General features: G+C 37.3%; 2 protein-coding genes across 3 annotated transcripts; one reads left to right on the forward strand and one right to left on the reverse strand.

The window, feature by feature from the left end:
* Nucleotides 1–1,503: 1,503 nt before the first annotated feature.
* On the forward strand, nt 1,504–10,338 carry LOC137944722 (uncharacterized). 2 transcript variants are annotated; one of them, XM_068790447.1, is made up of 11 exons: nt 1,504–1,590; nt 3,053–4,312; nt 4,785–4,903; nt 4,991–5,115; nt 7,273–7,372; nt 7,475–7,552; nt 8,090–8,173; nt 8,353–8,438; nt 8,884–9,167; nt 9,813–9,875; nt 10,008–10,337. In XM_068790447.1, the coding sequence occupies exons 2-9, from the start codon at nt 3,100–3,102 to the stop codon at nt 9,062–9,064; spliced, it is 1,986 nt and encodes a 661-aa protein (XP_068646548.1). In that variant the 5' UTR covers nt 1,504–1,590; nt 3,053–3,099; the 3' UTR covers nt 9,065–9,167; nt 9,813–9,875; nt 10,008–10,337. The 2 variants fall into 2 exon arrangements, with proteins under 2 accessions (XP_068646548.1, XP_068646549.1); XM_068790448.1 differs by lacking the exon at nt 1,504–1,590 and having other exon boundaries at nt 2,231–4,312; nt 9,808–9,875; nt 10,008–10,338.
* A 281-nt stretch (nt 10,339–10,619) lies between these two features.
* Nucleotides 10,620–11,915, reverse strand: LOC137944534 (F-box protein At2g26160-like). Its single transcript, XM_068790218.1, has one exon. The coding sequence runs from the start codon at nt 11,913–11,915 to the stop codon at nt 10,782–10,784; it is 1,134 nt and encodes a 377-aa protein (XP_068646319.1). The 3' UTR covers nt 10,620–10,781.
* Between the last annotated feature and the right edge of the window lie 698 nt (nt 11,916–12,613).

A 12,613-nucleotide genomic window follows, 5' to 3' on the forward strand; every position in this document is an offset into this window, starting at 1 on the left:
ATGGATATGATGCAGCACTGCATGGATTAAAATTAAGTCCCTACATGTGTTTCTCCAATGTGTGAGCTCTTTTATTTTGTGATCTTTCAAAGAGGCTAAAGTGGGGCAGAACGAAGGAATTTATAGATGATATTTGAATGTCATTTGTATCTCCTTCTCATTGAACTCCACTTAGCTTTGTTGTCTGATATTTGAATGTCAATTTTCTTGATGAGGTTGGGTTCACTACAATGAAAACTAAATGAGACAACTTAAGAACTTATTATATTAAGGATTGAACTTAATCCATCTATTTTAGTTAGTTGGGTTACACGTTTTTTATTCATTTATTTATGTATTTCTATGAATGTTGTATGATCTTGGCAATGCAATGGAGATTCCAAGAGTCAGAATTCACTTCTACACCTCTTATAAGTGGTCTTCCTGATGATCTTGCCCATCTTTGCCTAGCAAGAGTTCCCAAAAGATAATTTTACCTGAATTCTTAAACAAGAAATAGTTTTGTTTCATACCCAATTATAATCGAAAAAGTAAAGCCTATTTCATCAGGTAAAGTTATTAGCCCCAAGGGTTTGTTTGAAACCCCATGGAAAAGAAAAGAAAATGAGAATTTGATCATTATTATTCCCAAAAATAATTAGTGAAAAAAATTGATCATTATCTTATTTTACTAACTATTTTTTAGAATAATAATGATCAAATTTTTATTTTTTTCTTTTATAGGGGTTTCAAGCAGGCAAAGTGACTAAAATGGCCATGTGAATATTTATTGTAAAGCTTTTGCAGGTAAGTAGGTAGCAAGTCCCCAACAGTTCCATCTATCTTTTTTAATGCATTTTATGGCCATTAATGTTCAGTAGCTGAGTAGGGCCACAGCTGTAAAAGCAAATTTGCTCCATTTTCAGCTGGTCACATAGATCAATAATTGCCAATTAAACAAATCTCTATCAAGTAATCAACTAGATTTACGATTAAAATTGATTAATACTTTTTCAATTTTATTAGTTTGCATGTAAACTTGCAAGTTATATTGTCCCTTTTCCGTCATCCAATGTTACAAAAATTGACTTAGTCATTGCCTTTCGAAAGATAGTGGATGGTCGACCCTTTCCCTTCTTCAACTTTAAAAACCGAACTTGAAAAACGCCAGTTCATTAAACCCGAATCTGATTTTATCACCATCCTTGTAACTTCGACTCACCTGAATTAAACCCGACCCGTTTCAACCCCTTTTTATATCTTTGTCTCATGTAAATCGGGAAAAAACCTATCTGCTGAACGGTTTTTTTCACCCCGTCTCCGAAATTATAAACCCGAGTTTATGTTTTTCGGATCGGGTCGGTCCGGTTTTCCATAAAACCCCAATTCTTCGCAGTAAATAATATAAAGAAAATTACTCTCACATTGGACAGTACGATTATCTCTCTCCTGCTGGACTGAACATGTGGGTCCCGTTTACGGCATGGAAATGCGTCGTCTTCCGTTGAATTATTTGAAACGAATTTGACAACGTGCGACTCCTTCCTTCGTCAAAACCTATAAAACCCCGAGATCTCTACTTCATCACTGCCGATTAGTTCATTACTCCAGGTTCGTTCTCTCAATGTTGAGGTTTTTTGTTTTTCGGTTTCTTTTATTCTCTTTCTACGTCTATGTTGTCTATTTACTTCTGTGTTGTGTTATGTTGTGTTTAAGGTATCTATTGTCGGCTACTCGACCTAAATTAGTTGATTATGATTTAGGACTGTTTATATTTGCAATTTTGGATTGGTTGCATGGCTTTGCTTCTTGATTCCGTTGATATTGCGGTTTTTTTATTTGATTTTGCTGTAATGAGATTGAAATAATTGGTGGAAGGTGTGGTTAGTTCATTTGTGTAGAGAAGTGAGGTCGTTTTTGTTTTAGCTGAGCTAGCAATGGCATTTTCTAGCATGACTTTTTAGCAAGTGGAGGGCTATGAGAGTCTTGGATCTAAGTATGACTGTTTTTGCATTGCGAAAGGGTTTGAAGTAAATGAGGTTATTGCGTTCTGTCCGCATTTTTTGGAGAGTGGGATTACTGAAGTGGCCAGGTTCAAAAGCATGTTTGAACCAAGTGTTATTGCTGTGTGACTGTCGTTTGGAAGTTAAGCTCTGATTTGCTGTGTTCATTTTGATCATGTTGATGTGTTCATGTTGATCATTTGCATGCTCGTGACGTTTTTCTTGTTCATGTTGATCATGTTGCTGTGATTTGTGTGCAAGTTATGCTGCTGATGTACAAAATTTCATGTTAGTTTCATCTGCTTGTTTATGATCGCAATAGATGCAGAATGCACTATCCGTAAGAGAGTACACATTTGTGAATGTCTGTGAAGGGGATTCTATCTTAGTGACTGGGCAGAGTGGAACCAGATCTGGTTACAGCTGGGCCCAGCAAATTTCTTTCTGTAGGCTGTGACAGATATCATGGACTGGTCGTACATTTTTAAATATTCTTCATTTCCTCCTGTGATAGAATGGTTTTATACATGGGCAATTCTTGGAGAACTAATTATTTCAGGACATAAATGTATTGATTTCTCTTAACGTGGATATAATTCCAACACAAGTGGTGAAGATACACATTAAGAAACAGACACTGAATAAAAGAATTTAACCGATGGACCTGTTATGTGCTGAAATCAGATGTCTGTGTTAATTCACCAATATGATACGTTTAAACTGCCATGAAACAAATGCTACCGGTTCATCTTGACTGTTATTTTGCTCAATTTCTGTCTTGATGGTTATTGAGGTGTATCCAGAGGGCATTCTGAAGTATTTCTCCCACATTTATTTGACTTCAACCATTTTTGGGCAGTATGCACCTGTTTTGTAGTAATGTTGCTACCCCTTGCAATAATCTTGTAATAAATGTTATTCTGTATGATATTTTATGTAAAATTCTATCTAGCCGAATACTTTGAAGTTTTTTCATCAAGTGAGGAAAATAAACCACAGTTCTTGTGCTTCTTTCACTTTTTGTCAGCTATATTGGTTGCCACAATTTTATCTTTTGACTGTAAATGCAGTGTACTAGTGGCCAACAAGAAGGAAGTTTTTCCTTATTCTGAGGACAATGGCTGCTAAGTCTCCACGTTCAAGAAGTAATAAACAATCAATAAAGTATAGGTCCATCCCACTTGAGATAGCAGCCTTCCAGCTTGATGATTTTGGCTGGGAAGAGAATGCCGATGTTACTTCAACTTCTCGTGCATCGTCTAGTAAATGGGTTGAATCCAGATCTTCTAACAATGTACTTGGTACAAGCAAACTTTTGTCAGCAATAAAAGATGTATGGTATTTTCTTAATCAGCCTAATGCGGATGGAAAGCACCCTGAAGTTCACCAGAAAGAGAATCTCTTTTCTTACTCCAATGGCATAGGAAAGGCCAAAGATTTAAAATCCACAACCTCTGGATATTATGCTGTTCATCTGGAATCACTCAACTCAAACTTGGAGCATCTAAAGGCTAGTAAAAGAATATCTCCTCTAGAAACATCAGAAACACATCATAGAATCTCTTCTTCATATTGTGATAAGCTGAATTTGCCTGTGCAACTTTTCAAGACAATTGTCTCAGAGAGCTTTGGATTTTCATGCGATTTTGGAAGGGTGTATGACTGCATGAGCCAAAAACCGTTTTACAACTGGAAAGATCTGGCATGTGTTTCTCAGATAAGTGGTGGGCAGCTTGCTGAAAGCCACAATTCCCACATTGCCTCTGGTGGAAGTAGACATTCTGAATGCTCCAAGTTACCTTGTAACCATGGTGAAGAATTTCTGACTGACGTGAATATTGCACCTGTGGGAAAAAATGTCCAGCCTCTAAATTCTCTTCAGGCATCCTATCCCCTTGGGGCACTGCCACATTTGGAGGAGAAAACCAGCTTTATGAGGACTCAAAGTTCCTCTTCATATTCAGACTACGATTTGAAAGTTGTACCATCAGAAGAACCTTATGAGAACAAACTATCAGCTGAATCTTCTATTGGAATTATTGAAGGTTCAAAAGGGCTTTGCAGGTTCGAGGATAACCATCTAAAAGAAGATGACCACAAGAAGGGGGTTGTTCTTGAGAATAAAACGTCAACTACAGCTTGCAGATCCACCCATGTTAAAGCATCGAATATCTTTGCACAACATAGACATGCACTGGCTGGAGCTTTGGCAGGAACTTTTGTGAGTCTTTGCCTACATCCTCTAGATACAGTTAAGACTATCATTCAAGCTCGTAGTTGGGATAAAAAATCTTTGAGCCAGATTTTTGCATCAGTTGTATCTGAAAGAGGTGAGACTAACCTCACTTACTCTTTGTCCATTTTTTACGAACACGTGAGAGACTAAATGAACCATATACACACAAGTGAGAGGACAAATATGCATCTTTGGACTATGATGGAGTCTTCTCTGGTGGAAGCTTTACTAAGGCAGCCTCGGGTGCATATACCAGTTGTAGAATGCTCTGATGAAGTAATTGTGCTGTTTGACTATGAAAATCCTCTGATCCAATATCTATTTGGTTATGGCATACTTGATCTATTATCATTGTTCTTCATGAAAATAAAAAGTACATCCAATGGTGTGATTCAGATGGATAAACCGTCCATTTGTATCAGATCTTTAGTCTATTGTCTGTACTAGGTAGGACTGGGTCAATGCCCTACTTGACTGGATTCTTAGCCAAAGATGGCTGCATTTTTTCTCTCAGTCTTTTTATGTTCAATATGGCTTGATAAAACAGTCAGTTATCTTGTTTCCAGGTTTAACGGGCCTATATCGAGGAATTGGAAGCAACATTGCTTCCTCTGCACCAATATCTGCTGTCTATACTTTCACATATGAAACAATCAAGGGTTCCCTGCTTCCTTTCTTTCCAAAGGTGAGTGCTCCTTTGAAGCTTTTGCCAGGTTCAAAGTGTTGATCTTCTGGCTTACAAGACTTTATACTTTTTTTTGTCCTCTGTTAGGAGTACCATTCTTTGGTACATTGCACTGCTGGGGGTTGTGCAAGTATTGCTACATCGTTTATTTTCACTCCAAGTGAGCGTGTTAAGCAGCAAATGCAAGTTGGTGCCCACTACCAGAATTGTTGGTATGCATTACATTTCTGTGAGACACAATGCATGACTTATTTTTCCCTGGCTTTTTTACTTCAATTTCATTATATTCTGGTATGGTTATTGATTCTTTGCCCTTACCTTGACTGTTTGTGTTGACTCTTAATATCATCATGATGGCTGGATCAGTTCATAGTACTTGATATTTTTCCTGCTCCTAAAATTCTTTTTTAATAAATATCTGGAGCATCATGTGAGATATGGGGGGCAGAGGTGGGGGACACTGGCCCGTAGAAATATTGAAAATCGCTATATTTTACTTCCCTTGCTTTAAACCATCTGCCCCCGTTTCAAAAAATTTCTGGCTCGGCCACTGGAGATGTGATAAACATTTTAGAATAACTGTCCTAATGAACCATCCTCTTTTCTTCTGGTTGGAATTGCTATCTAAAATAATCAGCAGTAGTGTCATATAACCTCTTGGTGGAGATGATATATAATGGTGATGATGTTGTGATGTCTGAAATTATCATGTTTGTAAAAATCTGTGATCAGTTAGCACATAATTGTTATGCAAAAAAGAAGACAAAAGGCAAGCTGAAGTACAACGGGGTAACCTCCAGCCTCATGGACTGACACCATGCTTAAATATATATATATATAGTTTATCAGTGTACAGAGGATTACGGTAACCTTAGGTAAATCCAATAGGAACCCAAAATATGGCAGTTCAAATGGACAAAAGTAAATTCCCTTTATCACTGGTTTCCAGGGAGTATCTTAGAGGAATTAAAAAACATCGGTGTGGAGGAGAAATAAGCCAATCCACAGGAAAAAATCGGTAAAAGAGCAAATTCTCTCATTGATTTAGTGAATAGTGATTCTCTCTCAAGAAAGAACCTCTGGAGACTCCATGCAAAACTCAATTCATGTTACTCTAAATTTTTTCCTGTGCATTGGCTTATTTCTCCTCCACACCGATGTTTTTTAATTCCTCTAAGATACTCCCTGGAAACCAGTGATAAAGGGGATTTACTTTTGTCCATTTGAACTGCCATATTTTGGGTTCCTCTTGAATTTACCTAAAGTTACCGTAATCCTCTGTACACGGATAAAACTTACATTCTCTATGTCTGAATGAACAATATAAAGACAACATGATATTGGGTTCAATGAACCTCAATTTGATCTTTGTGAAACAGTTCCTATAAAAGAAACCAAGTTCCTCTGTATTATCTGTCAGAACTTGGTCAATCAGTTCATAAAATAGCAGTATTCAGGTTATAATTTGCCAAAAAAAGTTGTTTCTCGGATATGTTTTGCATTGGAATTTCATATTCCATTCTTAAGCTTCTCAGTTGAATAGTTGACCACTCCAGAGGCGAGGGTTACTTTCTTCTCATTGTATCTTTCCTAGAGTGGTACTATAGAGATACTGCACTGGAAAATAACAAGAACTGGGTTGATTATTCTATGTGGTAGCACCTGAAGAATAACTGCACACTGACACTATCTTTGCCGAGGTTAGGAGCATTTGAGGAACCTGTGAACGACACTTGCTACTGGACAAAGCTTGTTGTACCTACTGCTACCCCCCTCCCCCCCCCCCCCCTCCCCCCCCTCTGCTTCTAAAACTATGTGAATGGAAAGAGGGCTCCTTTATTAGAACTAAAGTAGAGATCCCACTCAAAAGCTCAAACTTTTGGTGGAGAAGACCAACCTAAGCTCTTGGACTAGGTCATGGATCAATGTAGATCTGACATAGGACTGTTCTTAACCCTCTTCCTTGCATATAGGCTCTTTTTGTAGCTCCAAACACACGGATCATTTTGGGAGGCATGCCATACCTGCCCTGATACCATGAAGAAGGGCATCTAGCTCAAAAGCTCAAGCTTTTGCGTGGAGGCCAACTTCCTGTACTAGGTTGTGAATGACTTTGAATCTGATGTTGGACTATTGTGGAAAATAATTACATTATTATTTATTTTTATTTCCTAACTAGTTAATTTCTCTTTGACCTTGAAAAATCATATATTTACCTCATTAAGAGATAGTAGCACCTATTTATGACATTTTCTGTAGCTTTATCTGTGTCAGTGGCATATTAATATGCTGTTCTAACATAGAGGGTTGGGTTGCTTCAGTTAATTTGTCCAGTCCTTATTTGTTTCATGTTATTTTTACTACTACAGGAGTGCCTTGGTAGGAATTCTAGAGAAGGGTGGACTCTCTTCACTTTATGCTGGTTGGGGTGCTGTTCTCTGCAGAAATATTCCACATTCTATAATTAAGGTCGAATTTTTCTGTGCTTCTTTTATGATACGTCTCCTTCATATTGGTTCTCTCTATTGACTAATAGAGACTTTAAAATTTTCACTTGTTCTTTTAATGCAGTTCTACACCTATGAAAGTCTAAAGCAATTCATAATGCCATCATCACAGCCTAATGCTTATACAAACCCCGTACAGACGGTTAGCTTCATCCTCCTTTTCTTAATATTTAGTTTGCAGATGTGGGTTTGTTAGAATAAGTAGCCTTCAAAGTTGATGTTTTGTATTTCCATCTGTAGACATATCATGTGTGTTACATGTGGACTTTATACTAAGGAAATATTTGAGATGCTGTTGTTTATAATGTGTCTTTACTCTGATGGAGGCAAATCTGCTTGGTGCTTGATGAATAAACAGGCTTATGATATACTTTGAAAGCGAGACATGTCTTGTCAAATTTAACTCTCACATTGCATAATATCTTGAGTTTGGCAATTGGCTAGGCATCTAAGTAGGATATCTATGTTCAATCCTCCTTCAAGTTGTCTAAGTGGTTCTTGTAAATACTGCAATTCAGTGTTGAAGTCATATTTGAAGTTGACAAGGATTGGGTTGTGTTAACCTTGTATATTATTTAGTTAACTTGGTGCCTGCTTTTCTTGCTTGATTAACCGATGGTGTTGCATGTAACTCAACTTGTACTTGCATTTTACCCTTTATGTTGCTTTTTCCATGCAGCTGGTATGTGGGGGACTTGCTGGAACCACTGCAGCATTGTTTACTACCCCATTTGATGTGGTGAAGACAAGATTGCAGACGCAGGTGGGTGCAGGCATATTCCTTTTGGTCATGATAATGGGTTTGCCTTTTTCTGATTTTCGAACCATCATGATTGAAAGGGATGTATGCTTCCCTCGCGAACTGTCATTGCATCCCATTAATTGAGATGCTATAAGTTGCTTTACTTTATATTACATGTTTAAGTGTTTGTTGCTAATTAGATTCCAGGATCAGTGAGACAATACGATGGTGTTTTTCATGTCCTTCAAGAAATAGCCAAGAATGAAGGTGTGAAAGGTCTTTACAGGTATGTTCATTTACTTTTATTATCAAGAGATAGCAGAACTCATATTTGAAATGTTGGTGGGCTTTATTGTTTGATATAATATTAACAGGGAGGGGAGCAACACTTGAATTAAAATAGAAAAAGAGCTTACAATTAGAGCTATCAGAGCTTTAATAGCTTGTCTCCAGCAATTTGAGAAATAATATAGATTGGATCAATATCTGATGCAGAATAGTTGATTGACAGAAGCTGGGGAAGTGACCAGTATGTTTATGTGTGGGGATGTAATTAGCTTTCGTTGGCCCAATTTTCCATTAAGTTTATTCCAAATCTACTGAAGAAGGAAACACTTTGCTTGGTTTTTTTAAAGTGTTGGGAATTGAGTAGTTTTTTGTACTATACCAAATAATTGTGTAGCACTGTGGGTTCTAATGTCAATGTCCTTGTATTCATTTGTTTTGATCAGGGGATTAACTCCTAGGTTGGTTATGTACATGACGCAAGGAGCACTATTCTTTGCATCTTATGAATTCTTCAAGTCTGTGTTCTTTCTGGAAAGGCCACTCCTATTTGAACGTGATAATGAGTCCAGACAAAATTCTGAAGATTGTTCTTCACCCGTGAGGATTCAGAATTTTCGCTCATGATTGAATTACCACATCCAGAAACTGGCGCTTTTTAAATGGCTGCAAGGTCAAGAAAATGAGGAAATAAAGCCATGAAGTTTCGACACAAAATGCACTGTTTCAGGTATTTGAAGTCCATATCCGCATTTGAAATCTATTCCTAAACTTCCTATTTTTGCATGCAACAATTAGGTCATACCTTTGATCATTGGATCAGTTTATTTTTTGCCATGAGCCTATTTTACCACTCTTTCTCTGTTATAGTCTTGTCCCCAACGTCTTTCTTAGTGGCTACTAGGTTTTGATGATTGACAAAAAGAGTAGGATTTAGTTTGTATAGTTTTCTGTTTTTGCTTTTTCTAAGTCGGCTGGTCATGCTGAGAATACAAAATTCACATAGGGAGGATCACATTTTGAGGATTTTATTCTGTAAGTGGGTTTTCCTGAATAAGAAAATGAACTTTCAAAGAAGAAAATAAATAAGAAAACATGAGATAAGTCTTATCCTTTAGCAATAGTTTGTTCTCAGCATTGTGAAAGAGAGTTTGGGAAGAAGCAATTACACTACAGTCTCTCTTATCAATAGCATTACTGTTTGGTTCATTTGACCGTGCCTTATAAAATTTGACTTTTTCTATGTTCTGACACTCTGCATGCATGGCCATAAGAAAATTTGGTAATAGAGACCTTATCTTGTGCAATCACCTCGCTAAGTCTGATCCAAGGTGGTTTTCCTCCTATGACTCGGTATTTGACGCCTGAAGAACAGGTACTCAACTATTATGCAGCAAAAAGGCTTCTGAAAATTCAAATGAAGATGAAGTTTTCTTTGGTAATGCGCCCCAATTCATTTGAACTTTATTTGTTTCAACATTCCTGTTGTTATGTGCTTTAAAAGTGACCTTCGATATTTCTGTATTTCAGATCTGTTTCAATTTGCAACTCAGCCTATTTTATTTTACAGGTGACACTTTTTCTATCTATATTTCTTATCTGCAACTGAGCATTGTGCGGTTTTCTCTCCCCATTCAAGACTGGAATAAGTATTGGCTCTTTTGAATCCAGAGGATTGTCACCATGACAATGAAGGAGGATGGTCTCAATATACTAATAGTAAATATCTTCAAAATTATGTGAGTATTTATATTTTCATTTAAAAAAAAAACTGTCTTGGTCACTCATTTATATCTTTACACATAGTGTAACTGAAAAATCCATCGCAGTTTCTCCTTTTGCCTTTTGTAATCAGTTAGAAAAAATAGAAGTTTTTCTTATGTTTTAAAAATAAAAAATCGTTTCATGCAAGTAACTTTTATAAGTCATCAAAACAAGCTCTTCAGTTATTGAAGGTTGATTCCTAGTATAATTTAACTTATGAACAACGAATTCTAATCCTCATCAAACAAGAGAGCTCTCAGCCAATCCTTTTTTAAAACCAATAAATTAATTCATTCTTCTGATGTAAGTTTAGGTCACAAATAAATCATAATAACCAAACAAGTCCTGCTAATCTAAATCAGTTTTGGATCCCAAAGAGATTCAACTAAGACCTTTAAAATTACGAATACAAGAAAAATAAATTGTATAACATAAATTTACTCAATTAAAGACATTCTGAATCTACACATTCTTCTACTTTGGTATGAATATAGTTGTTCTTTGAAGACTGAACCAGATGGTTGAGGGCTTTGTAATAAATAACAAGTGAAAAGAAGAAGAGACAAATGAGAGAGATCCACTAAAGACCTGGTGTGAACCATATAGGAGGAGAGTAGTGTGAGGAAGATGTGCCTTGATAATGAAGTTGAAAACTTTGATCCTCTAGGTTGTACACTCCTTGATCATGAGCTTGAATTTCGTTGGGCTTCCGAATCCCAAAGTATTCGAAACAATCATCTGTGAAATAGATGCAATTTCTTCTCCACCAAGCACCCGCCTGTGATGCCTTAACTGAAAAGGAAGTGTTTTTCCCCACGAACAAGGAATAGTCACCCAAGTCTTTCAGTTCAACCCACTCTACTTCTGGTTGCAGTTGATATAATTTATAAATCTTGAAGTATACTGTTTTATATCGGATTACAACCTCTGGTACTGTAAAATCTTCATCATCATCAATGAGAATATCGCTGTCAAAAACATTGTATACTCTCCTTACTATTACCAAGAGATCCCCAGATAATTCAACTAAATACTTCTTATGTCTATCCCAATAATTCCATTTATCATCAACATTGATGGGCAAAGGAGGCAAGCTTCCCAATTTAATGGTCTTTGGCTCTGAACTGAAATCAAACATTCCGAACCCCCCGTGTATGTCAATGGCATATATGTTACCCATATAATGTATGTAGTCTTGGAACAATCTCCAGTCCTTGGTACCCCCTAAGGTGGTCCAAACTTCATCTCCTGGTCGAGCAATAGCCGCAACGTCATAGTCATTGTAAACAGCCAAGGCCATGCAATCCCCTTTAGAGGGGCTGGAAAATAAGACCACCTTCTTAAGAAAATAATCTCGCACATCTGATGGACTCCATGAACTTGTGTCATATCCAAAATTAGTTTGCGGGGGTAGCTTTATTTGCACTCTTGTCAATGGGTTATATAGATGAATCTCTAGGTCTTCACCAATAGTGACCACCCACCCGTGGGCTGATCCTACAATTTTCTTTTGCCACAGCTCTGGTAAGGGGATATCATAAACCTCCGATGTGGAAGGATTGAAGAGGCCACGGATATCAGAGTCTTCCCTCTCTGCAAGCATCAACCAGGGGGCGCAATCCTGACTTGAGGGGGAGTAGTTTTCTAGGCTGAAAACAGATTGCCACTCCCGACATACAGCTCGAGCGAGCAAAATCCATGATATTGAACACATGTTTAGCAATTAAGGCCATGAGATCTAGAGGCAGATCCAAGATATTGGTAGCCATATTAACAGTCTTCTGCAGATGAGAGATGGATATCAGCTCAAACAACACAAGTTGTTAGTAATAAAAAGAGAAGATTTATTCCACATTCAGATTAACTTGGTTCTTGTGCGAGCAATAAAAAGGAAGAAACAATAAGTAAAACCAAAAGATGTGGGAAAGCTGATTCATAGAATGAAAGAAAGGTTACATTGGACAAAGCATGTAACAAGCCCCATAGGAAAATACCTTTAGTTAACCTGTTAAAAGTATAGAAATAAATCCAACCCATCCACTACTGACCAAACACAAGTGAAGTAGAAAACTTGAACTGCTTTTGCCATTGATTTGTCCTCATAACAGGTAGGAAACCCCAAACAGCGAAATGCATACAAAGAGAAACGATCGGAAGAGCCCTCAACTGAGAGAGGGAGTGAGGACTGAAAGGGGAAGAGAAGGGGAGAGCGAGAGTTCGTCCATGGCCTTTTCAAATTCAACGATTTTGAAGAAAATTAGGGGAAAACCCCATCAAAACAGAAAAAAAGAACAATCCAACCCCATCAGAACAGAAAACGTCAAAGAATCCAACTCCATCAAAACAGAAAACGAACAATGCATGATTCATGCAGCTTCAACCAGTAACACAAAGAATCCCTAAGATAATACA

This window comes from Aristolochia californica, unplaced genomic scaffold (genome assembly GCF_029961685.1).
Source record: "Aristolochia californica isolate CCGP_79_NKW_82.1479 unplaced genomic scaffold, dmAriCali1.0.hap1 SCAF_11, whole genome shotgun sequence".
In the NCBI taxonomy this organism is placed as follows: domain Eukaryota; kingdom Viridiplantae; phylum Streptophyta; class Magnoliopsida; order Piperales; family Aristolochiaceae; genus Aristolochia; species Aristolochia californica.